The 16,440-nt window shown below is 42.5% G+C and overlaps 1 protein-coding gene across 2 annotated transcripts in view; it reads left to right on the top strand.

Annotated features, from left to right (window-relative positions):
* The window catches only part of TTC7A (tetratricopeptide repeat domain 7A), a 523,501-nt gene that overhangs the window by 411,473 nt on the left and 95,588 nt on the right, over positions 1-16,440 (top strand). For both annotated transcript variants that reach the window (XM_029593372.1, XM_029593373.1), the window contains one exon: positions 8,761-8,963. In XM_029593372.1, the coding sequence (XP_029449232.1) occupies positions 8,761-8,963 (203 nt within the window). The remainder of the gene's footprint in view (positions 1-8,760; positions 8,964-16,440) is intronic.

A 16,440-nucleotide genomic window follows, 5' to 3' on the forward strand; every position in this document is an offset into this window, starting at 1 on the left:
AGACAGTAAACTGAACCACCAGAGGTGACAGTAGTGAGCTGGAATGCCCGGCTGGGCTGTAGTCCTCAAAAGCTGGGACAGTGATCCCTGGAGGTTGAGCTGTAGAGAAACTAAAATATAGTGAGAAGGCAGGGTAAGCAGTGTTCATGTACCGAACCTGATGGTAAGATTCACACAATGTCTCATAGAAGCCCAGGAGCTGGAAAGTATAGGCCCTCGAGGAGCGAGTACCTGGTTCCAGGGAAAGCTCTGAGAGAGCGATGATAACTCACAGATGTAGTAGGCAGTGCTGACTTCCAGGCAGAAGTGAATTCAAAGAAGTCCGGGAACAAGGGCCCTCGAGGAGCGAGTACCGGTTCCAGACTGCAATCTACAAAGTAAGAGAGAGAGCGAGGCGCCCGAGGAGCGGGTACCCCTGGTTAGTCCGAGGAGGCAGAGTAGCGGAGATAGAACAAATCCATATCTGTTGTCATTCCTTGCTAACTCGATGTGTTAGCAAATTCTAAGACCTTAAATATCCGTCGCGGGTGACGTCATCTTCGGGGGGCGCCCCCGAGGTTCGTGCCATCGCTAGTACTTCAGTCGGGGCCGCGCCGCACGCGCGCCCCTAGGCCTCCAGGAAACATGGCGGATAGCAGCGTGGAGCCAGTCTGGGGACGCCGGAGGACCACGGCAGGAAGACGCCGCAGCAGCCAATCTTCCCATGGATGAAGAGGGAGGCGCCAAAGAGGTGAGGAGGGCGGAGAGAGGGCGTCGGGAACCAACGGACACAACACTATCCCCCTCTTTCAGGTACCAAGCAGTCAAATGACTAGTAATTTGTCCTGAAAATTAATTACCTGAATACTATGATATTACTAAATTAGCTCCCCCTGAATTTTACCTAAGAGTTGTGATTCCACAATAACTAAATTTTTCTAAACTACTTTGTTGTGATACTCTGCCAGTCAATGTCAGGTTATTCTGGGTAGCCCAATTTCCTTATTAGTGGGTTAATCTATAAAGTTAGAATTGAAGGTAGGGGTGAGTGAGAATTGGGGGGAGGGGGAGGGACCCTTTATCTTCTACTCTTTCTTTCTAAAACTAAGTAGAAAAATGCCCAAGAAATAAAAAAGCTATGCAAAAAAAAAAATCCCTTTTTCAAAAAATAAAAAGAACAAAAAGCTATTAATGAAAAATATTCCCTTCAAAATAAGATACCAGCAGTTGAATTCAGCTAGAAAATTTACCAGTTTGTAGTTCACCTCCTCCAAAAAAAGACAGATTTTTTTCCTTAGCTGTGCTGACCTATATGCAGAGCTCAGATCCTGATCCAGTTAATACAGACATGGAGCTCCTTTCAACTCCCAGGCTTCAAAGAGAAAGCTTTCCCTTTGAACTACTAAATCCAAAGGCTGAAAAAAGCTACACAACAGCAAGGCAACCCCTTCCCTTCTACTCTTTCTTTCTAAAACTACATAGAAATAAAAAAGCAATGCAAAAAAATCTCTTTTTCAAAAAATAAAAAGAACAAAAAGTTATTAGTAAAAAAAATATTCTCCTTCAAAATAAGGTCTCAGCAGTTGGATTCAGCCAGAAAATGTACTTGTTTGTATTTCACCTCCTCCATTAATTTAGTTATTTTGTTTAAATACTCACTGCATATTTTAGTTTTAGGTTCATCTTTAAAATTATCTTTAAGGCTTCTGTAATGGCACAAAAGTGTGTCTGTAAAAAAAAAAACAAACCTCAGTAATATTAGTAAGCATTGAATACATTTATGAGTCATGGGGAGGATAATTTACAAAAGTTTTACCTGCATAAAATCGCCATTTAAAAGTTGCTCTCCAAGAATAAAAGTAAAAATATGCACGCTGAATGATGGGGCATATTCTTTCAGCCACATGGAAAAGGGGCAGGAACAATAAAGTAAGCACTGAGATTTTATTTGGAAATCGCCGTGCGTACTTTACCCCGAGTTGTTATACCTGCAAAGCATGCACTTACCCACAGGGCCTGATATTTCAAAGGGATGCTCTGATCAGAGGTTCCCTTTAAAAATTCCCTAGCAAGTGCACTCAGTTTAAAAATTACCCCAGCGGGGTGTGAGGAGCTCTATATTATCATACTGAATGTATGCACTGAAAAAACTTTGCAGCTGTTCAGACTATAGTGTACCAGGTAGGATCTGTATAAAGGATTTAACTGGAATACTGCCCGTCCCAGATCAAATTATACTCATGCCTCTGTATACCTAGGTTTGGTAAAGTTTATTAGGAAGCTAATTTGTTCAAGAGCCTTGGTGATGGTAAACAGAGTGCATGTTATTGTTGAAAGAGAGAAACATAGAAACATAGAAGTGACGGCAGAAAAGGACCTCATGGCCCATCCAATCTGCCCAGCAAGCTCCCATAGTTATCACTTTCCCATACCTATCAGTTACTCAGACCGCCACGGTCAGGGCTCTTGTTGGTTATTGTTTGAGTCCAATTTCCTTTCACCCCCTGCCGTTGAAGCAGAGAGCAATATTGGAGTTGCATCAGAGTATGTCACCACTGAAAAAAGAAATAAAGTCATGATATTAAGTTACATCTAAATATTAAAAACCCTGGACTGAATAGAAAAAAATAAACTGGTAAGTAGCATTGAAAAATGTAACTGATCTAGGTAAAGTGAGGAGTTGTTTGAAAATGTGATTGTGTTTTGTGTGCTAGGATATTTTATCTGTAAGAAAATTTGATACAAATATCAAATCAAATCTAAACTTAAAATGTCTTTGAGAAACAAAATATTATGTAACCCCTTATTTATTTATTTATTTATTTAGAACCTTTTTTTATACCAGTATTAGTGTGAACATCACATCGGTTTACAATATAACAAAATGAATAGAAAATACAATTAACAAGGGAATAAAACAGGTGGGCAAAGAGAAACGCGGGAAAGCAGCATAGAAAGATAGTACAACTGGTGAAGAGTTCTTAACATAGGTAACTATTGGAACAAATCATGTAAAATGTGAGACATGTCTGACGCCCGATTGAGAGTCCAGTCTCTCTGTGGGTTCGCACAAATAAAATGATCAAGGAGATGATGTAGTGGACCTGTTCCAAAGGCAAAGGCTGGATGGATCAAGCTGGATAGGGTAAGCTCAGGAACACACTGCTATCTTTCCCCTCTGAGATCCATCTGACACATCTCTAGTCCTTCCATGAACTGCAGATGCCTCCCTCAGACCCACACCTTGAAGTAAAGGAGGGTCTCACACGAAAAGACATCTTCAACAAAACACAAGTTTTATTTCCAGGGGTTTCCAGCAGCCAGGAGTTGAACAGTATTAAAATTTACTGATTAAATCAGGAGTTCACAGGCTTTTACAGCACTGGATTAGCAGCAAACTCAACGGCAACAGCTATACATACATTCTGTTTCCATTTCACTACTTGCATCTCCACACTGAAGTCTTCCTAGTAGTGGCCCCATCCGTACAATTCCATCGTTTCCATAAAACCTTTTCTACCAACAGGTAACAGAATAGTCTCCTCCTGCTTTACAGATATCTGTGTGTACTGAAACAGATGTTGTACTTTTGGGACAGAAATGTGCAGCATTTTATAAGCCGTGCAGCTCTAGCATAAATCTCCACAGACCCACTTACGCGCACAAATGGTGTCCCATGGATAATTTTGAAAGTGGAACTCTTATTATGGACTTGATCTGTTATGAAAAGAGCTTTGAACTATTAGATCTTTGAAAGGGTATTTGTTTTACAAGAGCTCTTGCTTGTATTGAGTTCTGCTGTCTAGTGGGAGTGCGCATGGAGTTTTTGTTTTGTTGGTGGATGGGTGTTTCATTTGGGGGGGGAGGATGTTATTGGTTTTCTTTTTCCATTTTGTTTTGCTTTTAGTGTGCATTATTTGCCAGTAGCATAAACTAAAAGGTTTTAATGCCTGCTATTGCAGTGTGCACTAAAACCCAAACTTAAGCCACCTAATTTTATAAAAGTTGTCCCAGGCTTTCTAGCACTCCTCCCTCCCATCAGAACCACTTGGACCTTTCCCCAACTCACCTGCGATGTGCAAAAGAGGTCCTGCAGGAGTGACTGGGGACCATGCCCCCACTTTTTGGACCCGGACATAATGGGTAAACTGGAAGGAAGTATTGGGGGTTCCAGGGTTGACAAACCGTGAAGGGGGGGGGGGAAGATAAATCGGACAGCGCTGGTTTGTTTTATAATCATGGCGTGTGTTGTCAGCTTGCAGTGGGGCTCAATAATGAAATAAAAAAAAATTGTTTCTTTTTCTTTCATTTAGTTTTTGAGAAATGAAATAGGCAATGTTAACATTTCCTATTTTGTTTTATACAAAAGCACATCCCTACTATCTGGTAATGGGTAGCATTTTAAACAAGTAGATAAAGCTGCCAGAATCTTTGAATTATTATTTTCATGGATAGTACAAAGAAAGCATCTAATTTAATAAAGAGTTAAGCTTGCCTGATCTACTTGCATTTTGTGGAACGATTTAGATTGATTTTTAGCTTTTTGTGCTAACTCCAGATGGAAAAATTACGTGTCAGAAAATCAATGAAGGGTGTAACTAGTTACAAAAGGTAAGGTCCATCAGAGTCATACTGGGCTGGGCTTGGATAGCAACGTTGCTACCCTAGCTACAAGAATAAACATTTCCCTGCCACTCAGCTTATCACAGATTTAGAGTTAGCAGCAGTAGCGTTGCTGTAGTTACTTTGGACTGCTACAGGTAAACCATTTATATGACTTCACTTATAAATTGTCAAAGAGAAGGTATGGTTTAGGGATCAGAAGAGTTTTGAGGATTCTTAGTCCATTCTACTGCCATCGTCTTTATATGGGGGTAATTTTTAGGCTGCCCAGCCAGCTTGCAGCTTCTACCCACGGACCTGTAAGCTAATTTTCAAAGAGAAACTCCCTGTGGAGCTTCCCTTTGAAAACGCACTCCACGGGTACAGAAGTATCCTGCTTTAAAGCCAATGCAAAATATGCATCAGAAAATAAACGCGGACATCTCCTCCTCTGACCTAACAGCACCCCTCTTCCCCTTCAAGTATTTCTACCCTCACTGAAGGGGTATTTTCAAAAAGGCCGTTATATGCAGGTGAACATGTGTTTCTCCTCATCTTAACCTTTGAAAACTGTCCTCTTTGGGTGCCCCTGTCCACACTGTAGTTGTTAAACTATTTCAGCAAATTTAAGAATGGTATAAGAGCTGCTAAACCGATTTGTTGCCACGTTAGGTCACCACCAAAACTGATCTAGAGACCTGCTCTGAGGGATATTTTTGAGTCTGATTCGGTAGAGAACCAGTTGATCTAAACCATTTTGCTGTGGAACCACTTAACCTATTTTCAGAACAGTTATCAAGATCAGTACTGCAATCTGGGCAGTAGATGAATATCGCAAACCCCATTTCGGGCAGGAGAGAGGAGGGGAGGCGAGAGAGAGCCTCTGGGGAGGCACACATATTAGGCAACGTTTTATACCACTGTAAGAGGGGGCATTCTGAACTTTGGGTGAGGGTTTGGTGGTGGGCTAGGGTTTTGGGGTGGCAATTTTACATGCACAGTCAGAGGTACGAACAGCACAGTAGACATCAGTGAAGATTTTATGTGATTTGGAGTGAGGAAAGGTACACAAAGATGAGATTTGTACATTGTACTCTCCACCTAGCTTGATGCATTTTCTACCTAGTGATGAAAAGGACTTGATTTGTACAATGCAGCTTGCAGAGACTGCAGTGTCAAATCAACTCCTCTTTTTAGAATTTTCATCACTTATAAGGTCTAAAATTCTTTACTGATGTCAATTTTACAATGAATACCTCTGAATGTGTCTGTAACATCACCCCCCCCCAACCCCAACCCACTTCCCGAAAATTCACCCTGAATCAGTGCCCCCTTACAATGGTCCATATATAGAGTGTCTCTCTCCCCCCCCTCCCCCCCCCCAGTATTCACCAGACTCTTGTGCCTGCTGTAGTAGTGTGTAGGTTATAAAATAGCACATATTTTTGTGTGCCTGTTGAAGGCTTTGCTATACATGCTTTCAATGCATTGCATGTATTCACGCATAATCCTTCATATGCACATATGTTGCGGGATAGGGATATGCGTATATTATAAAAAGCACAAATATCATACCCATGTGTTATAAAATACTTGCATAGATATGCTTGGGCCATATACATGCATATAGGCCACTGCACGCCATTATTTGAAAGTTATCCTCATACTGTTGGTCACATAAAAAAAGGGATTCTTGGACATTTCAGAGGAATATTTGGAAACTGCATGCCTAGATTTCATTTTCAAGACAGTATGCGCCTAGTGGACATACCTGTATTGCACTTACTTTAAGCCATTGTTTAAAACTGTGTGTGTACTTGCACGTTCCCAGATACTCACACATGGTGCATATAGGTACCTTCTGTTTGAAAATTGACCTGCCAAGAGCATTACTGAAAATGCACACAGTATCACACAGAAAAAACCTTTCAGGTGAATTCTGCTTTCGGTAAGGGTATAGGAGGACAGTGAGCAAACAGAGTTTGTAACTTATCCTTCTTAATTTTGTGCTTTCCAATCCAAAGTTTTAGAGGGTAATTTTATAATTGTGTGCATTTGGGTAAAGTCTGCACCTACTTTTTCACCTCAGATTTTCAAAGTGAACTTACATGCATAAATTTGTTTTGAAAATTTGTCAGTAACTGATCCAGTACATGCAAATGTACTTGCTTAAAGTTACCCCTCCTCTTCGGAAGGTAAACTGACACAAATACAGAGTTATGCATGTAAATGTAACATATAAATTGTAGCAATTTTCAAAAGCCATTTACCTGTGTTAAGTGCACTTAACATGGGTAAAACCTACTGACAATTCATGGTATGTATTGTATCAATTTTCAAAAGCCCACTTATAGGGGAATAGTGCATTTACTCACGTGAAACACACTATTAACGGTGTAAATGTTTTTGAAAATCAAGGCCACTCATTTTAAAATCGAAAAGTATGAGTGTTAAGTCCCAGCTCCATCCCCCAGAAGGCGTCTCCCCATTTGCGTAAACACAGTTTTCTGCCTGTAAATGGCTTTGAACATTCAGCCCTAATTGTCTTGTACCACCTGACTTTTACATTATTTTAAATAAAGCAGAATAATAGAGAAATGCTCAGAGTGATTATTTAGTTTTAGTACTTAAAATAAAATACTTAAGCATCTGATTCAAGGTGATGCTCATGCGTGCCCATTTTGATAAAGGGCTCATTCAGCACCAAAGACGCAATGCAGGCACAGGATAGAGCAGTCAGACGTGAACTCTCCTGACGAGATCTGTTTTCACTCTGCCTCCTAGTTTTGAGATGCTTGTTACAGAAGACGTGAGAAATCTGCAGCTACTGCGCTTGACAACAGGGAGGCAGCAAGACAAAAGCATAAGAGAAGATTTGCTCGAGTTACAGTTTTTGTGCCACAAAAGGCTTAGGGGGGAGGGGGGAATTTTCTGGAGCTAGCTGGCTGCACCTCTGCTTTTTAACGTTTCTTTCTTCCTCAGTTAAATTTAACCACTTAAAAAATTAAGTGGCCACAGTTTTGACTGGCTAGATATTGGCAAATTTGCAGCTGAAAATTGAGTTACCTTAGTTAAGTCAGACGGTCAGCATCCGTTTGAAAATTATTTACTCCAAGGTCGATATTCAGACTTCATGCAGGTAACTTTCGGAGTTACCTGAACAAAAACAGAACTGTGTGAGGTTTCTCCCCGTTCTCCGGCTCGATTTTGTCCAGGTAGCTCATTACTCACACAGAATTTACCCGGCTACAATGAGGCAGCAGCAGGGGAGGGAGAGGGGGTGGCATTTCTGGGGCATGGTTTCACTTTGCCTGGACATTGCTGGGCGGCACTACCCAGCCAAGTTTAGCCGGGTAAGTCTGGTCAGAAGAACACCTGTCCTAAAGTAACCTGGGTGTATTCAGTGGGATACTTACCTGGTTGTGCCACTGAATTTCCTGTTCGCCCCCCCCCCCCCGTGCTGAATCTCAACCTCTGGCATTAAATTTGCCGTGTTAGAAAGGGTGCATTAGCTGAGCAGTGGTTTTCTGCATTGGGGGTTAATAGCTAGTAACCTCATCTACATGGCATTTACGTGTAATGAGCGTTATTAGCTACGTGCTTTATTGGACGCGCTAATCCTATTATTGCATGAAGTTTAGCGCATCCAAAATGCGTGTCCGATCGCTCGTTTACCTGTGTGCTAGCTCGAGCGTACGGTATTGTTAGTTTTTAAGCTTGAGCGTGGGGTGGGTAGGTAACTTCAAGGATACACAGTAAGAGGCGGACAGGAGGGTCATACCATGGTCTCTGAAGTTTACAGTACTTTGTTCTGACTTCTGCACTATACACAGTCCCAGTTTTCTTAGAGACTGCTATGCTTTGCTGTAGCTACAGAAGATAATGAGCAAAACAATAAGAGGCACAGGGCAAAGAAAAAATGAACAATAGCAGTAATTAAAATGTCTCTTTTAAATCAATAAGGACTTTTATTGTGACGTTCAAAGCATGTTAAAAACTTTCATAAATTTAATAATGACATTTTATTTCACCATCACTGGCTTTGTACGAAAATAACATTAACCAGCTATTTTTCATTTGTAGTTTAATTTAATTGGAGAGATTATTGCTACAATAAAACAGGGTTATTGGGGATGGTTTTAGACTAATGGTGCTTATATTTTTTTTTTATTTTCAAAGCCGAACTTTTCATGGAACAAGAACATCTGAAAGAAGCAGGCTTTTGCATACAAGAGGCAGCCAGTCTTTTCCCAACGTCTCATGCTGTGTTGTACATGCGTGGGAAGCTCGCAGAACTGAAAGGCAGTTTGGAGGAGGCTAAGCAATTGTATGACGAGGCGCTAACCGTGAATCCAGATGGAGTAAAAATTATGAACAGCCTGGTGAGTTTATGGCTTCTCAGTTTCATATTCTCCTTGTTGATCAAGGAAGCAAATATTTCAGTGCAGCTGTGGATGCCTTGGTGCTGTCGGTTATGCATTATGGGTTTCCCCTCACAATCTCTTGGATACCTAAACCTCACAATTTATGAGGTGTCTCTTCTTTTCAGCATGCCCCTACTTTTCAGCGTGCACAAATCAAGCCGATGTTCAAACACAAGATACCGGTGCACACTGTGTCCATATATCGGCTTGCTATGCGGCTAAAAGTGCACACAAGCACTTACATATCTAAAACCAAGGGGTAAACTGTGTACACACAAATCAAAATTGCAGCTTGCCCTGAAGCAGCCCAGTGTGGAATGCTGCCCAGCATTGGCTCCACCAGTATATTTGCATCCCATCTCAGCTGCAGGTTCCAGTGTTTACAATATCATCTCAGCTGCAGCAGCAGGATAAGTCACTTTTTTGTATGGACTATAATAGGTTTTAAAGTTTTGAAAAAAAAAATAGAAAAAATTCTTTAGGTACAAAATAATAAATAAAGAGACTATCAGGGTCATTTATCAAATAGCATTATGGCATGCGTTAAGCCCCTTTAATGCATGCGAAAACGCCTTTAACGCATGCGATAGCACCATAACGTATGGTGCGATGCAAATCAGAAAAAGAGGAGGATTTAGGGGTGGGATCACCATTTTGTGAAGCCCTATTGCATGGCTTTAATGCTGATTTTGATAGCTTGTGTTAAGGCTTTATTGTATGTTGTGAAGTTTTTGCTCATGCTGGTTTTAGTTGTTTTGAAGCTCCTGGAGAGCCAACCTAGCTAAGAGAGAGAGAGACTAGCCATAATGCCCTCACACTAGATAGGTATTTATATCTCTATGGGAGGCCCACCTAGTAACTCGAATTTCCTCACTCCGAGGGTCATCAAATCTTCACAAGAGAACACTGTTCTGTTCGAACATCTCACTTTGAATGTCAAAGTGGCCCCTAACCCCCTACACTAATACCTAAACCTCATCTTGAGTTACTAGGTGGGCCTCCCATAGAGATATAAATACCTATCTAGGGAGAGGGCACTATGGCTAGGTGCGCTCTCTCTCTCTCTCTCTCTCTCCTCTCCTCTCAGTGGCCCTGTAAGTAAACATGGTCTCCCCCAGTGGTTGTATGTAGGAAACACCACAATTCTGGCACTTATCTCAAAGTGCGAAAAAGAGTGCATTTTGATAAATCCAGGCCTAAGGCGGTAACAATTTTTAAATACCTTTTACACACGTAAAGTGCACTTATAAAAGGTCAATATTCAAAACCATTTAGATGAATAACTCACAAATTATCCATCTAACTCACAAATTATCCATCTAACTCATGTTATCCATCTAACTCTAGGTAAGTTAACCATCTAACTCCAAGTTAGCCATTTAAATGTTTAGTTTTGAATATTGACCTAATAAGGGAATATCCTATGGACAATTCAATGGCATATATTGTAGCAATTTTCAAAAGCCTACTTACAAGGGTAAAGTTCATTTACACATGTAAATACCAATTTTAAGTGTATAAATGCTTTTTAAAATCAGGCCCTATATTTGGAGGTTTTTTGAGTATATTTGGAGTATTTGATATACCTATCAGAGCTTGGCTGAGCTGTGGCAATTATTTCCTCTTTTTTTATCATCTATTTAAGCACTATCATATAAAATGTTTGGCTGAATAATTTTGTGTTGTTTCATCTATTCATCTGCCTGTATACTGTGTTGGATTTGTAAAATATCATATAAAATGTTTAATATTATCTGTTTCCAACCGTGCCTCTATAATGCTCCCTGAGAAGGCTTCTTTTCGTATGCAGCTAAAAGTAAACGTGTTGTGAAAGTCCATATGTACTTTCAGCCAGCTAAACACTCACTTAGTCTGATAGGGTTGAATTAGGTAGGGTAACCCATGTTTTACAAGCACAAAAGTGCATAAGTCTTTGATAATGTACCCTTTTATTGTTTTGTATCTTTAATTATGCTTCAGAATTTCCTTTAATGCACATGTTATGTCAATATCTGTTAGATGAAGCTATGGTATGTTACTTGTAGTTGTGAACTCAAGCCAAAAAAATAGAGCATCTAGTAGTAATGAAACAAGTAGGAATGGAGCCCTTGGCCTGTATTTAAATATTGTCAGTTTTATTTATTTTGCAAAAATCTTGTGTGACAAAATATTATTATTGGGGTAGATTTTTAAACCTATGCACGCGCATCCATGTGCGTATGTGCGTACGGCGCACGCAAGGGGGGGAATTATGAAATTTTCACGTGACATCGCATCCCGGCCTTCCCCAGTTCCCTCCAATTAAGGAGTGGACTGGGTCCCTTACCTAACCTTCCCTACCCTACCCTTCCCCTCTCCTCCCCACCCCTAAATCCAATTTTTTTTTTTTACCTTTGTAGAGCAACTTACTTCAGCTTCTGAACTGAAGTAAGTTGCGCGCCAGGACAGCGAACAATGGCGCTGTCCCGGCCCGCCCCTACCCACCCAGAACACACACATCCAGGCCTGCCCCTTCCAGGAGACCTGGCACTTGAGTGCGTAACAGCCTTTACGCATGTGGCCAGGCCTCTTGGAAAATACGCCTAGCACGCGTAGCACGCGTGCCGGGCATTTAAAATCTGCCCAATAGTTTTTTTTGAATTGTAAAATATTTACAAATCAATACAATAAAATATTCACCATTTCTTCATTTCCACCCTCTAGCTGTTAGGTATCCTCCGTGTTCATCCCATGCTCTTTTGCATTCCATTACTATTCTCTTCTGGGAGAGCATTCCACGCATCCACCACCTTTTCCAAGAAGAAATATTTCCTGATGTTGGTCCTGAATCTAGCCCCTTGAAGTTTCATATCATGACTCTTAGTTCTGAACTTCCTTTCCATCAGAAAAGGTTTGATTCTTGTGCATCATTAAATCCCTTCAGGTACTTAAATGTCTGCATCATATCTTCCCTGTCTTTCCTCCCCTCCAAGGTATACATATTTAGCTCAAGTCTTATCTCATAAATCTTTCAGTGCAGACCCACACCATTTTGGTTGCCTTTCTGTGGACTGCTTCCATTGTGTGTCTATTCTTTTAGAGATATGGTCTTTAATGAAGAGAGGATAACTCTTGAAAGTTAATCACGGAGGAATTAAATTAGTCTAAGAAAAAGGTATCATCTACAACAAGGGTAGGCAACTCCATTCCTTGAGTGCTAGAAGCAGATCAGGTTTTCAGGATATCCACAATGAATATGCATGGGAGAGATTTTGTCTGGTCTGACCCAGTATGGTAACTTATGTTCCTATGTTTGTATGATCTGCCTCCATTGTATGCAAATATATCTTATGCATATTCATTGTGTTTGCCCTTTAAACTAGACCTGTGTGTGGTACATGAGGACTGGAGTTGCCTACCCAGTCCTATAACTTGTTTGCTGACCCTTAATTCTACAGTAATTATTCAGAAAGGAATAGAAAACAGTACTGAGAATACAATAATGCCTCTGTATAAATCCATGGTGTGACTACTCCTTGAATAGAGTGTAAAGTTCTGGTTGCCACAGAAGTCGAAAAGGCACAGAAAAAAGCTACAGAAATGATTAAAGGGATGGAATGGCTCCTTTATGAAGAAAGGCTTGACTAATTAGGTCTCTTCAGCTTGGAGGAGAGACAACTGATAGGGGATATGCTAGAGGTTTATCAATTCATGACTGATGTGGAACAACTTAATAGAGAATAGTTATTTACCTGATCAAATAGTACTAACTGGTAACATACTTAACCACATTTAGCAAAGTATTTTTTCAGTCAACATACAAGTAAACTGTGGAATTTGTTGCCAGAGGACACAGTCAAGTAAAGTAGCATAACTGGGTTTAAAAAAAGATTTGGACAAGTTTCTGTAGGGTAGCTCCATTCAAAATTATTAACCAAGCAGGCATGGATATCGCCACCATTATTTCTAGAGATGAGCAACGCAACTTGTCTTCTTTCAACTTCGCTATGACCATGTAACCAGATATGAAATATAAGATCGCAATGGCCAAGTCGCTACATTGACCCCCACCCCACCATTCACTTTCGTATACAATTCAGGCTTCTCTTACTTACCCACAAATTGATTTTCTCTGCAGCTCCTTATTACCTATCTTCTCTTCTTTCTCTCTATTCTCTTCCTTGTGAATTCCATTCACTGTTGCCTGTGCTTTTCTCCACCACTATCTCCCAACTCTCAGGTCTATCCAGTAACGAGCCGTAGGAAGAGCTGCGCACAGTGCAGCTCACCTACCGCTCGATACTGTATGTAAATAGCTTGCAAATGCAAGCTGCGTCTAAGAAGCGTCCGTGAAGCGTTAGGCCCGCGCAACCCATTTTACTGTATAGAGCGCCTATACAGTATCCTGGGTGCGCGGGCCTAACGCTTCACAGCCATGCTGGTATCTGTCATTTCAAATGTCATTTCAAATGACAGATACCAGGAAGTCGGGACTGCCAGTCCCCCTCCCCTCCTCCCGAAGCAGGGTGCAAAAAACAGCCTTGCTCCGGGAGGAGGGAAGAAGGGACTGGCAGTACGAAGCGGCGAAGCGACTTACTTTTTGCAGCCCCCTCCGGACATCGGACGACCTCTCCTGCCTCCAGCTGCTCGCGAAGATGGACGCCTGCACGGCCGCTGAAGACATGGTGTCACGGCATGTGATGTCACGTCTTCAGCGGCCGTGCAGGCGTCCATCTTCGCGAGCAGCTGGAGGCAGGAGAGGTCGCTTTACACTGCCAGTCCCTTCTTCCCTCCTCCCGAAGCAGGGCGCGAAAAGCAGCCTTGCTCCGGGAGGAGGGAAGAAGGGACTGGCAGTGTAAAGCGACGAAGCGGCGAAGCGACTTACTTTTTGCATCCCCCTCCGGACATCGGACAACCTCTTCTGCCTCCAGCTGCTCGCGAAGATGGACGCCTGCACGGCCGCTGAAGACGTGACGTCACGACGTTTGGTGTCACGGCATGTGATGTCACGTCTTCAGCGGCCGTGCAGGCATCCATCTTCGCGAGCAGCTGGAGGCAGGAGAGGTCGTCCGATGTCCGGAGGGGGGTGCAAAAGTAAGTCGCTTCGTCGCTTTACACTGCCAGTCCCTTCTTCCCTCCTCCTGGAGCAAGGCTGCTTTTCGCACCCTGCTTCGGGAGGAGGGGAGAGGGGACTGGCACGGGGGAAGCCACGATGTCTGGAGGGGGCTGCAAAAGTAAGTCGCCGAGCGTAGGATTGCCCGTCCTCTCCCCTCTCTCTCTTGCAACTTTTTTTTTTCGCTTTTTTTTTGCTTCGGGAGGAGGGGAGAGGACTGGGGCTGCCCCGGAGACCAGCATCCATGGACGCGGCCAGGGCAGGTGAGCGGGGGCTGGGGGAAAGCTTGCCGCCTACCCTTATCCCTGCCTCTAACGCAGGGGTAAGGGTAGGCAGTAAGTTAGCAGGTTAAACGCGCGGCAAAACAGCAGGGTAAAATAGCGATAGTCGGGGCGCGGGTTACTGGATGCTAGGGAATAGCTAATTCGCTCGTTTGCATGCAATATACATGCCGCGTGCGGAAGGGGTTGCCCGGGGATTTTAGGACGCGGTAAGGGTAGGTTAAAGGGGGTTGTGGATCGCAGGAAGGGCTAACGCGGCCGGAAAGTGAGTAGAACACGGGTTAGGAGCGGGGTAAACGTGGCCACACTTTACTGGATAGACCTGTCTGTGCTTTCCACCTTGTTGCACCATATGCCTGGAATAGACTTCCTGAGTTGATGTGTCATGCTCCTTCTCTGGCCATATTCAAATCCAGTCTAAAAACTCATCTCTCAAAGAGGCTTTTAAATCTTTAAATCTTAACCACTTTTCTATACTAAACACACTTCTCAGAGACTCCTTGTTTGTTGTGTATGTTTGTCTTGACTAGACTGTAAGCTTCATGAAGTAGGGACTGTCACTTATGTGTATCTGTACAGCTCTGCTTATGTCTAGCAATGCTTTAGAAATTATTAAATAGTAGTAATAGGGCAATAGAAGTGGGATCTTCCCATTGAGATCCACTGATTATTCCTAATCCTAATGCCCTGGATTGGCCACTTAGAGAGAAGATGCTGACTCAGTGGACGGTTGTTTTGACCCTGCATGGCAATTCTTATTTTCTTTTCACTTTTAGTCATTCTCAGCTAATAATTTAAATTATGAATCCCATTGAGTCAAGGAGTAGTCTAGTGGTTAGCATGGCAGGCTGAGCACCAGGGAAGCCAGTGTTTTAAATTTGACTTCCACTCCTTGTGACCTTGGACAAGTCATTTCATCCTTCATTGCCTCAGCTACAAATTTAGGGTTCCATTCACTAAGCCATGGTAAATAAAAGCCATTACCATGCAATATTTATCGTTAGAATCAGATGGTAATAGCTAATGTGCACCACAATATTCAGAAAGGCTAGGAGGTATAGTTATGAAAATATCACATGAAGTGATAAAATGCTACTTTGCACGATAGTTTCTTGCTCAGTAAAAACCAACATCCTGTGCCTGCTCCTTTGAGGGTTGGTTAGGTGCTGGAGGTGAGAGGTAAGAGACAAACTTCTTTACCTGACTGCTTTGTCTTGTTATTTCTTGTTATTCTAATGTCATTACTTTTTCCATTGTCTGTAGTCTTTATCAGTGAGTGAAAGAAGAGTGAGTGTTTGTTCTGTATTGTGTCTATCTGATTGTCCTTTTTGTTTAGTGTGTAAAAGGGCTGCTTGTGTGTGTGTGTGTGTGTGTGTGTGTACGTGCGCTAGAGGCAAGAATGGCAAGTGGCAAGGGAGTGAGTGGATGTGAGAGGTGTGTGACCGGGGTGGCTGAGAATAGGGAGGAGAGAAGAGGAGGGACAGCTAGGGAGGAGTTGCGCTGGAGTGCTAGCAGGGCTAAAGATAGGAAGTTGCAAAACAGAGTGAGGGAGCATGGGAGTAGTAGTGGAAGGAGTGTTGTGGTAAGGGGAAGGCAGGAGAGTGAGGAGAGTAGAGGGAAGGGAAGGAGTGCCAGAGAGAGTGAGGAGAAGGAGAGCTCTCAGTGGAGGAGCAAGAGGGAAGAGTGGGTTTTTGGGTACTTGCCAGGTTCTTATGGCCTGGATTGGCCACTGTTGGAAACAGGATGCTGGGCTTGATGGACCCTTGGTCTGACCCAGTATGGCATTTTCTTATGTTCTTATGTTCTTATGTTGGAGAGACAGGGAGGGAACAGATTCTCCAGGAAGTGGCTACCTGACCAGGTAGCTGCAACACCCAAAGGTAGACAGCGAGTACGTGCCCATAGTTTCTCCATGGAAGAGAATGATCTGCTTAGAGAAGAAATCTTTGTGAACTACAATTAGCTCTTCAGGCAGCAGACAGACAAAACCTCCAAGGGCACAAAGAGCATGATCTGGAGCAGGATTACCCACAGGATTGCCAGCAGAGGTGGATGGAAACAT

Source organism: Rhinatrema bivittatum, chromosome 3, assembly GCF_901001135.1.
Source record: "Rhinatrema bivittatum chromosome 3, aRhiBiv1.1, whole genome shotgun sequence".
NCBI classification, from domain to species: domain Eukaryota; kingdom Metazoa; phylum Chordata; class Amphibia; order Gymnophiona; family Rhinatrematidae; genus Rhinatrema; species Rhinatrema bivittatum.